The 11258-nt window shown below is 39.8% G+C and overlaps 1 protein-coding gene across 1 annotated transcript; it reads right to left on the reverse strand.

Moving 5' to 3' along the window:
* Window positions 1–4528: 4528 nt before the first annotated feature.
* On the reverse strand, window positions 4529–8760 carry LOC137710006 (uncharacterized). Its single transcript, XM_068448974.1, has 4 exons — window positions 8311–8760; window positions 7504–7687; window positions 4726–5301; window positions 4529–4662 (listed from the first exon to the last, which is right to left on the reverse strand). Exons 1-4 carry the CDS (start codon window positions 8758–8760, stop codon window positions 4529–4531), a joined length of 1344 nt encoding a protein of 447 aa, XP_068305075.1.
* Window positions 8761–11258: the final 2498 nt, after the last annotated feature.

Consider the following 11258-nt stretch of genomic DNA (forward strand, 5'->3'; position numbering starts at 1 on the left):
GGAAATGACTCACCTTCTTCTTGTTGAATCCCACTTATCCTTTTTCGTAAAAGGATGATTCGAGAAGTTGGGAAAAACTTCTCCAGAAAAGCCCTCTTCATGCTCTCCCATGATGTGACGGTTCCGGGAGCTAAGTCGTACAACCAATCCTTGGCTTTGTCCATCAAAGAAAATGGGAAAGCCTTCATCTTCAATATGCTTCCGTCGACGTTGACGGGAGTCATGCTTGAACACACCACCTCAAATTCCTTCAGGTGCTTGTTCGGATCCTCCATGGACAACCCATGGTACTTCGGAATATGGTGAAGCAAGCTTGACTTCAACTCAAACTCATCGGTCTTCCCTTCGGCAGGTGGGGGATATTGGATACACAAGGGTGCGGCATTATCCAATCCCGAGGCCGAAAGCTCCTTGAGTGTCCGAGTGTCTACGGCCATGGCTTGTGGTTCTTCAAATAGCCTTGCCGTGGGTTCCTCAAATACACCTGCCGTGGCCTCGTCTTCTTTAAGGTCAGATTCCGGATGTTGTGGACTTGGTTCGTGTGGCTTCCTCTTTCGTCTCAAAGTCCTCTCAAAATCGCTGTCAAAATCCGAGATATGCTCACGAATCGGTTGAGAACTCCGAGTCATGCACTAGTACCTAAAACAAGGAAAACAAAACAAGGTCAGAATTCTTAACAAAAACTAAATTAAACAGAAAGTAACAATCCAAGGGATTAGCAAAGTTGCTAATCCCCGGCAACGGCGCCAAAAATTTGATGCGAACTAATTAAGCACACAAATTAAAACCCTCTTTTGACAATTGTAGTAAAGATGCAAGTAGGGATCGTTCTAGAGCGGGGATTAGGAGGGATTACTAAATCACTTGGAAACTGACTCAAAAACGTAAAACAAACGTTAAAAACACTAAACTAGACTCAAAGAATGCAAAACTAAACAATAAAACACTAAAACACTAAAACAAATCAAAAGACTCAAAGAATACAAAACACTTATAAACACAAACTAAGACACTTTCTAACTAAATTAGACACTAAAGTAAAGGGGGATTGAGGTTTTGACGAAATTAAACTAAATGCACAGATTGTAATTTAAAGGCAGAATGTAAATATGAATTGGATGAAAATATGGATGGAATGCTAGCTAGAAGGTTCTTCTCCACACATGTCACACTTGCATACAATTTGATTTTCAATTGGTCTTCCTATGAATTATGAAACTCAACACCCCGGGTTAATTAGGTCCGCTTAAATTAACCGTCAAGCTTTCCTTAAGTTAATGAATTGGATGGGTTAGCGCAACGCAATTCAAAACATTCTCCAAAAGTCCTTTACGTGAAAAGCACAATAAAGATACAATCAAAGATCATTAAGCATCATGAAAACTATAAGTGTTGACGAGGCATTCGTTACTATGATGAGCATGAAACTAGTGCCAAGAATTCATTTAACGCGATTGTTTATAAGCAACCTCCACTACTTGTGAATATAAGTTCATAACTATTAGGTGAAACTCACTTATATTCTAGCGTCATATTCATGCATGAAAATTAAGCGTGCACTCTTAATCAACATACATAAATAAGTTATCGATCAAGCAGTTAAACAAATTGAATTCACCATTCATGAAATTCCAACCAAAAGTAATCAATTCATATTGCAAGCATAAACATGGTTTCGAATCACCCCCTAGCTAAATAGGGGTTTAGCCTCTCATGTTCACAAAAAGAGAAATACAATTGAATTTAAACATAAAGCACAAAGGATTGATTACACCTAGAACGCACAACGAATCCACTTGAATTTCTGCGCGTCGAAGCTCCTCTTTCCTCTTCTCCTTGCTGCAGCAGAGAGTGTTTAGGGAATTGCTGGATAGTTTTCTGGGTTAGGGATGGATTTAGGGAGGTTGGGTGGTGCGGCAAGGTTGGTAGATGGTGTGTGAAGGTGTGGAAGGTGGCTGGGAAGGTGGAGATAGCTGCGGCAGTGATGGGGGAAAGCTGGAATTGGTTGCGGCTGATGGTTTTTGGGTGATGGAATGCATGGGTTTTTGGGAGAAAATTGGATAGAATGGGTGATGGTGGCTGCGTGAAACAATATGTGTATGAATGGAATGAAATTAGGGTGAATATGCTACGGGTTAGGGTCAAAATTAGGTTTAATCATCCTAGAATGCACGGCAAAGGTGAATAATATTGTTCGGTGGCTGCGGCCAGATTTTTTATTTTATTAGGGTCAATGGTAAATGGGGGGGGGGGCACGACTTATGGTGGAAAAATGGGAGAGAACGGCTTATGGGATTTTTGTGTGAATATTAGGGTGAATGAATATGGAATGAAAGGTGAATCAATATGAATTAAGGTGCGGCTACAAGGTTGTAGAACTAGGGTTATTAGGGTTTAGGGTTTAAATGCATAAAATGAGACAAAACTACCCCCCCTTGCACGGCAAGGGAAGGGAATTGGGCTAGGGCCTTGGTCTTGTGTACTAAAGTGTATACAAGGCCTACAAAGTGGCTAGAAAATACGGACGTTTAAGTTTAGGAAAGTTTACCAAAACGGGAAACTTAGGGTTAACTTTCCTACTTCAAGTAGGAAACCTTGTTTGAGTAGGATTCCTCGTTTTGGTAAGAATTCATCGTTGGAGTAGGAATTCGTCGTTTCTTCAAATCTTCAACTCATTCATTCCTCTTTCGCTCCAAAAGACTCCAATTTGCATCTTCTTGCACACTTTGGCCTTATAATCTGAAAATACACAAAAGTAGCCTTAAACACTAAAATAGCTAAGTAAACACAACATAAATGCACGAGAACAAGCTAATTAAGTCGCATGAATATGCTCCTATCAATTCCTTACAAGATACTCTCTTATTTTCACACAGAATTTCTGATTACACACCCTACACTAAGTATATGTGAGAAGATTGATGTAAATATGAAACTAAACACTCACATATGTTTATAACAAGGAAAGCACTTTTCTGGTATGTATATGAATATGATCTCATGAAATGAATGCTACTAATTAGATGCGAGAACCAGGGACACCATATGCTTACATTAATTCCAAACTCCACATTATTGAAAACATAATGATCAAGATTGAAGCATAAGGGTTGTAACGGGTAAAGGGTGATTGGCTAACAATGAAAGGTAAGGATAACAAACGTTATTTAAGCAATAGCAAGCAAAGTAATGAAATTTGACACTTAGAATCACTTATGATTGCAGAAACTCACTTAGACACACAAGGGGAAAATTCACATAACTCTTAGGGCCATATTCAACGTTTTGGACCCTTTCTTCAACTACCACAAACATATGAGCTTATTTTCACTTATTTCATACTCTTTTTCTTTCTTTTCACAACTTTTTCTTTGCTTTTTTTTTTTCTTTTTCCACGAATTTTTTTTTTCTTTTTATTTTCACTCATGCCTTATTTCTTTTCGTGGCATATCAACACACACACACTAATTCCCCCACACTTGTTGTTTTGCAAAATCGAAAGGATTCCCTCTAAGTCATGCTTACTATGCTTCAAGAACAAGGGTATGGGTGGTCCTAATCTAGGGTAGGTAGGGATGATATGGGTAAACAAAGAACCAAGGCTAACAATGGCTCAATGGGGGTTATGACCTACAATATATAGTGCATGGGTTGGCTGTTTGGCTGATGGCTTCACTACACACTTCATCTTGATATATATTATGCAATCAATATCATGCTTTGAATGGAATGGATGCAAGTTCTAACATTTGGAACTAAGTGATGAAACGCCTTCTAATTAGCAACCAAGCAAGAATAATGAGATCATGCAACGAGTTTGAAAACAAGAATCACAGATTAATACTCTCCAAAGAATGTTTAAAGCTCAAGTTTCTTAGGGTTGTAATGCTATTCTAAGTTCCTTCCTTCAAGCATATTACAAAAACTTTTTTTTTTTCTTTGGGATTAAACATGAATTCATTAACAACAACTATAACCAAGTATAAACCAAGAATATATCAAACTTCCATCCATGTTTATAACTCTTTTTCACAGCCATGCACATAAAAATCAAATCCTCATCATTGTGTTGGAAGGTATCCTAAGACACAAACACACAAAAACAAACACAAAACTGACTCAAACTGACTCTTTTTAGTTGTTTCAAACTGTTTTTCGGATTTTTTCAAAGTAACACATAAAAAGACTTCAAAACATGTTAAAAACACTTAAAACAGTGGGAAACAAGTTTAGACATGTTAGGTGGTAATACCCTATGAATTTCATGCAAAAATAGCTCAAAACAAAATGTTACCCCCCCCCCACACTTAAACTAAACATTGTCCTCAATGTTTTAGACTAAACTAACAGCAAAGGAACACACAAATAAACACATCACACGTAACATAAAGTAAGCAACAAAGGAAAAGTTTTAGGGACGCAAATCTGAGTTTGGAGCGATTCCTAAGTTCTTCCTTTGTTGATTGCATGGGTTGCCTCCCAAAGAGCGCTTTCTTTTACGTCTTGCAGCCGGACGATGCCACATTGATCAACCTTCATGGGAACCCATGGCATAGTGGGTGGTCTCCTCCACATCATGTTCTACAAAGCTCTCGTAGTAAGGCTTCAATCGATGCCCATTCACCTTGAACTCTTGACCTGTTTTGAAACTACGAACTTGGACTGCACCATGAGGAAAAACATTAGTAATAACAAGGGGTCCAATCCAACGTGAACGTAACTTACCCGGAAATAGACGAAGACGAGAATTAAACAACAACACTTTCTGTCCAACAGAGAAGGACTTGTTGCGAATCATCTTCTCATGAAAGGCCTTTGTCTTTTCCTTGTAAATGTGGGCATTCTCGTAAGCTTCATTCCGTATCTCCTTAAGTTCATTCAATTGAAGCTTACGATGAATTCCCGCCTCATCTACATCCATGTTGAACTTCCTCATGGCCCAATGAGCCTTGTGCTCCAACTCCACAGGTAAGTGACATGGTTTGCCATAAACAAGCCGAAAGGGGGACATTCCTACGGGTGTTTTGTAGGCGGTCCTATAAGCCCACAATGCATCCTCTAACCTCAAGCTCCAATCTTTTCTTGTTGGCCCCACCGTCTTCTCAAGAATCTGTTTTATCTCCCGATTCGACACCTCAGCTTGCCCGCTTGTTTGAGGATGATAGGGTGTCGAAACCCTATGTGTAACGTTGTACTTCTTGAGCAGTGCCTCGATTGTGCGATTACAAAAATGTGAACCTCCATCACTTATAAGGACTCGAGGCATTCCGAACCTAGCAACAATGTTAGACTTCACAAAATCTGCAACCACTTTAGAATCGTTAGTACGGGTGGCTTTTGCTTCCACCCATTTGGAAACATAATCCACCACCAACAAGATATAGAGAAAACCATGTGATGAAGGAAAATGACCCATAAAATCAATTCCCCACACATCAAATATTTCAACAGAAAGTATAGGGTTTTGTGGCATTTGATCCTTAACACTTATATTACCCATTCGTTGACAACAATCACATGTAAGGCAAAATGTCCTAGTATCCCTAAAAATGGTTGGCTAATAAAGCCCACATTCTAAGACTTTAAGGGCAGTGCGTTGGGTGCCAAAATGTCCCCCACATGCATATGAATGACAGAATGTTAAAATAGATTGAAACTCAGATTCATTCACACAACGTCGTGCAATCTGATCGGGACAAAATTTCCAAAGGTATGGGTCATCCCAAACATAAAACCTAGCATCCTTTTTAAGCTTATCACGTTGATTCCTATTAAGTGTGCTAGGGGTATGTTTAGACACCAAAAAGTTCACCAAATCTGCATACCAAGGCTCACTTACCTGGATAGACATTAATTGTTCATCGGGGAAGGTTTCAGAAATTGGCAATGCTTCCTCATGCAACATTCGACTTAGGTGGTCAGCCACCACATTCTCCACGCCCTTCTTATCCCGAATCTCAATGTCAAACTCTTGTAGAAGCAACATCCATCGAATTAGTCTAGGCTTGGCCTCATTTTTCGTGAGCAAATACTTGAGAGTTGCATGATCAGTAAAAATAATAACTTTAGTACCAAGTAAGTATGATCGGAACTTATCTAATGCAAATACCACATCAAGTAATTCTTTTTCAGTGGTTGAGTAATTTAATTGAGCATCATTTAGTGTCCTAGATGCATAATAAATAACATGAGGTTGTTTGTTCTTTCGCTACCCCAAAACAGCACCAATCGCATAATCCGAAGCATCGCACATCAACTTAAATGGAAGGCTCCAATCTGGAGGTGTGATAATGGGAGCCGAAGTGAGAGCCTCCTTTAAGTGTTTGAATGTCGTGGAGCATGCATCATCAAACTCGAAAGCCACCTCTTTTTGAAGCAATCGGCATAATGGCTGTGCAATCTTGGAGAAATCCTTTATGAAACGCCTATAAAAACCTGCGTGACCAAGAAACGAACGAACCTCTCTAACCAAAGTTGGAGAGGGTAAGTGGCGAACAAGGTCTACCTTAGATTTATCCACTTCAATGCCTTTTTCAGAAATAATATGTCCTAGAACAATACCTTGCTTAACCATGAAGTGACATTTTTCCCAATTAAGCACAAGATTCGTTTCAACACAACGTTTCAAAATTAAGGTCAGATTATTCAATCAATGATCGAATGAATTACCAAACACGCTAAAGTCATCCATGAATATCTCAATAATTTTCTCCACATAATCAGAAAATATACTCACCATGCGTCGTTGAAATGTCGCAGGGGCATTGCACAAACCAAATGGCATGCGCCTATATGCAAAGGTGCCAAATGGGCATGTGAAAGTTGTCTTCTCTTGGTCCTCTGGAGCTATCACAATTTGGTTATATCCGGAATATCCATCAAGAAAGCAATAAAATTTATAACTGGCTAACCTTTCTAACATTTGGTCAAGGAATGGCAATGGAAAGTGATCCTTCCTTGTCATGGCATTTAACTTCCTGTAATCAATACAAACACGCCAACCGGTCACAACACGAGTGGGTACAAGCTCTTATTCTTCATTCTTCACCACCGTGACTCCGGACTTCTTTGGAACAACCTGCACGGGTGACACCCAACGACTATCAGAAATAGGATATATAACACCACAATCAAGCAATTTTATAACCTCTTTTTTCACTACTTCCAACATAGGTGGATTAAGGCGACGTTGAACTTCACGAGATGGCTTGGCTCCTTCCTCCAAAAGGATGCGATGCATGCACGTGGTAGGACTAATGCCTTTCATATCCGCCAAGGTCCATCCAATGGCAGATTTGTGCTCCTTTAACACCCTTATTAACTTGGCTTCTTCTTGGGCCGTGAGTGAGCTAGATATGATGACGGGTAGTGTCTAATCTTCTCCCAAGAAAACATACTTCAAGTGACTAGGTAATGGCTTTAACTCAAGTGTAGGTGGCTGCACAATTGATGGAAGTAACTTGTTAGTCAAAACCAAATCTAAAATTGAGAGTGGAGACTTACCAGAGTATGAGGGTAATGACTCAAGGGCAGCGACCATTTCAATCACTTCACCACAAGGGGGCACGGCAATATGGTCAGATTGCATGTCGTGGGTTGCAAGGATTCCCCCACCCTCATTTCTTGCTCCTATGTCATGCATTAAGGCTACCTCAAGTGCATCTTCGTTCATTTGATCCAAATGTACCTGTGCCAGAGAATCAACAATGTTAATAGCAAAACAAGAATGGTCCTCAATTAGATATTTAATGGTTTCAGAAAGACTAAAATTAATAATGTCCCCATCAAACTCCATGGTTAATGTTCCCGTAAACACGTCTATCTTTGTTCTCGCTGTTTTCATGAATGGACGGCCTAGCAAGATTGGCAATGATGGAGCATGGCTCAAATCCTCCATTTCTAAGACATAAAAATCTGCAGGAAAGATGAGATGATTGACCTCACTAAAACATCCTCAAGGACTCCCTTGGGATAAGCATTAGAACGATCGGCCAATTGAATTATAACGCCATCTTGTTTTAACTCACCAAGGTTCATAGATGCATAAATGGAATATGGCATGACATTAATAGAAGCACCTAAATCTAACATGCATTGTTCAAATCTAGTGTTTCCAATTATGCATGGGATAGTAAAGCTCCTTGGATCCTTACACTTTGGAGGTAACTTTCGTTGCAAAACCGCGGATACATTTTCACTTACTTTCACAACTTCTTTGTTTGAAATTCTTTTCCTAGTTGTGCATAACTCTTTTAAAAACTTTGCATACCTGGGCACTTGCTTAATAGCATCAAGTAAAGGAATGTTTACTTGGACTTTTCGAACGGTATCCAAAATGTCCTTTTTGCTTTCTTCCTTCTTCGATTGTGCAAATCTGCGAGGGAAAGGAACATTGGGCAGATTAGTGTTCGAAATCACAACATTTGGGACAACATTACCTGAGGTGGATGGATGGGAATGCTTAGATGGCTGCGGCATGGGTGGTGCTACCCTTGCCGTGGGGTAGGATTGCTCCTCTTCTTCAATTTGTATCTTTTCATCTTCCTTGTTTTGGGCAGGGTCATGTGTTTTGCTTCCCACTTCTTTTCCACTTCTTAGTGTGATAGCTTTTGCAAATTCGAAACCACCCTTGGGATTGACCACCGTAGTGCTTGGTAACTTACCATTTTCACGAAATTGTCCCAAAAATTCTGCCATTTGGCCTATTTGCTTCTTTAGCTCATTAACCTCCTTTGCTTGGTTCTGCATTCCCTCTGCCATTGTGGTTAATAACTGATATGTTTTATCATCATTCATAGACGTACCTGAGTTGGTTTGGGATGATTGTGCTTAAGGAGGTGGTTGTGGTGCCATTAGCCTTGGAAAGAAACCCGGGGGTTGTCGGAATCCACTTTGTTGGGCAGGTTGTGGTGCATCCCTCCATCTAAAATTGGGGTGGTCACGCCATCCCTGATTGTATGTATTAGAGAAAGGATCACCCCTTGGTTGGTTTTGACTCCCATAACCCCCGGCATTGGCAGATTACCACCCTCCATTCTCAATTAATTGAGGGCATTGATCAGATTGGTGTCCTTGAATGGAGCATACACCACAGATTGTAGTTCCTTGCGTTTTGGGGCCTTCAACAAACTGTGATAACATAGACGTATGGTTAGCCATTTGGGATTGTAACTCAGAAATAGAACTTACCTCATTTACATGATGTGGCCCTGGGGTGTCTCTCTGCCCAACACCTTCGTATTGTTGTGTGTTGAGTGCTCGATTAGCAATGAGAGTTTTGGCATCCATGGGTGTCTTGTCCACTAGAGCTCATCCCGCGGATGCATCCAACATTTGACGTTCAATTAGTAAGAGACCTTCGTAGAAATATTGAAGAAGAAGCTCCTCCTTCATTTGGTGCTGTGGACATGAAGCAACAAGGGTTTTAAAACGTTCATAATAAGTTGGAAAAGATTCACCTTGGCTTTGCTGAATTCCACTAATCTTCTTGCGAAGAAGAATGACTCGTGATGTCGGAAAGAACTTCTCTAAGAAGGCTCGCTTCATACTCTCCCATGATGTGACAGTTCCGGGAGCCAACTCATACAACCAATCCTTGGCCTTCTCCAACAAAGAAAAAGGAAAAGCCTTCATCTTCAATATGTTGCTATCCACGTTCACCGGTGTCATACTTGAGCATACTACTTCGAACTCCTTTAAATGCTTATTGGGGTCCTCCATTGATAACCCATGGAACTTGGGTATATGATGTAGCAAACTGGACTTCAACTCAAATTCATCGGTTTTCTCAAGGGCTGCCCTAGGGTATTGGATGCAAAGAGGGGCTGCATTGTCCAAACCCGAGGCAGAAAGCTCATTGATGGTTCGATTGTCCGCTGCCATGGTTGGTACTTCCTCTTCAAACCTTGCCATGGGCTCCTCTTCAACCTCAACTTCTTGCTCTTCTAATTCAGGTTCGGGACTAGGAGGATTAGACTCTTGCAGTTTCCTTTTTCTTCTCAAAGTCCTCTCGAAATCGCCGTCAAAAGTCGAAGATATGCTCACGAAGAGGTTGTGAGCTACAAGTCATAAACTAGTACCTGCACACAAGAGCAAACAAGATAAGTAACCAACTTAATAGACTCGGCACAAGTAAGAAAATAAGGTGCCTATGCACGGCACAAAACCAAAACACACACACACGGTGCAAAATTTAAAACAAAACAGAAACTAAACAATTTAAACAAGACTCAAGACAAGGGATTAGCAACTTTGCTAATCCCCGGCAACGGCGCCAAAATTTTGATGCGTTACGAATGTGACACACAAATTAAACCCTATTTGTGACAATTGTAGTAATGATGTAAGTAGGGATCGTTCTAACCGGGGATTAACTAGGGGTGCTAATCTAATATAAATTGACTTAAAAACACAAAAACTAAACTTAAAGACTCTAACTAGACTACTATGACTCAAAACAGATTTGAAACACTCAAAACTGCCTAAAACAACCAAATTGACTCAAACAGCAACTAAAACATGATTTGGACGAATTTGAAAGTGCTTATGACTCAAAATACTTAAAAACACCAAATAAGGCAGATTATAATGACTAAGACTTAACAAAATATGGGGGGATTGTGTTTGGACGAAATTAAATTTAATGGACAGATTGTAAAGAAAAACAGATTGTAAGACAATTAGTGATGAACCAATGGATGATGGAATAGCTAAGGGGTTCTTCTCCACACATGAAATATATGCAACATAAATCAATTTCCAGTTATCAATTCAATAAGTTATGAACCTCGACACTCCAAGTTAATTAGGTCCGCTTAAATTAACCTTCAGATTTCCCTAGAATCATTTAATTGGATGAATATGCATCGCAACCAAATTATTCCTAACAAGTTCTCTATATGAACAGCATGATAAAGACACAAGTTAGAATCATTACGTTCTTTGGAAATCATAAGCATCGACAAGGCATTTGTAACTATGAAAAGCATGATACTCCTGCCAGGAATCTACTTAACACGATCATGACTAGCAACCTTCACTACTTGCGAATATAAATTCATAACGATTAGGTGAAACAAACTTATACCCTAGCACCAGATTCAAGCATGCAAATTAAGCGTGCACTCTCAATCAACATACAAGAATAAGTTCTAAATCAAACAGTTAAGCAATTTGTATTCACAACTTATGCAACGATAACTGGAAGTAATCAACTTATTTCACATATATAATCATGGTTTCGAATACACCCTTAGCCA

The sequence above is a fragment of the Pyrus communis genome, chromosome 12, assembly GCF_963583255.1.
Source record: "Pyrus communis chromosome 12, drPyrComm1.1, whole genome shotgun sequence".
Taxonomy (NCBI): Eukaryota; Viridiplantae; Streptophyta; class Magnoliopsida; order Rosales; family Rosaceae; genus Pyrus; species Pyrus communis.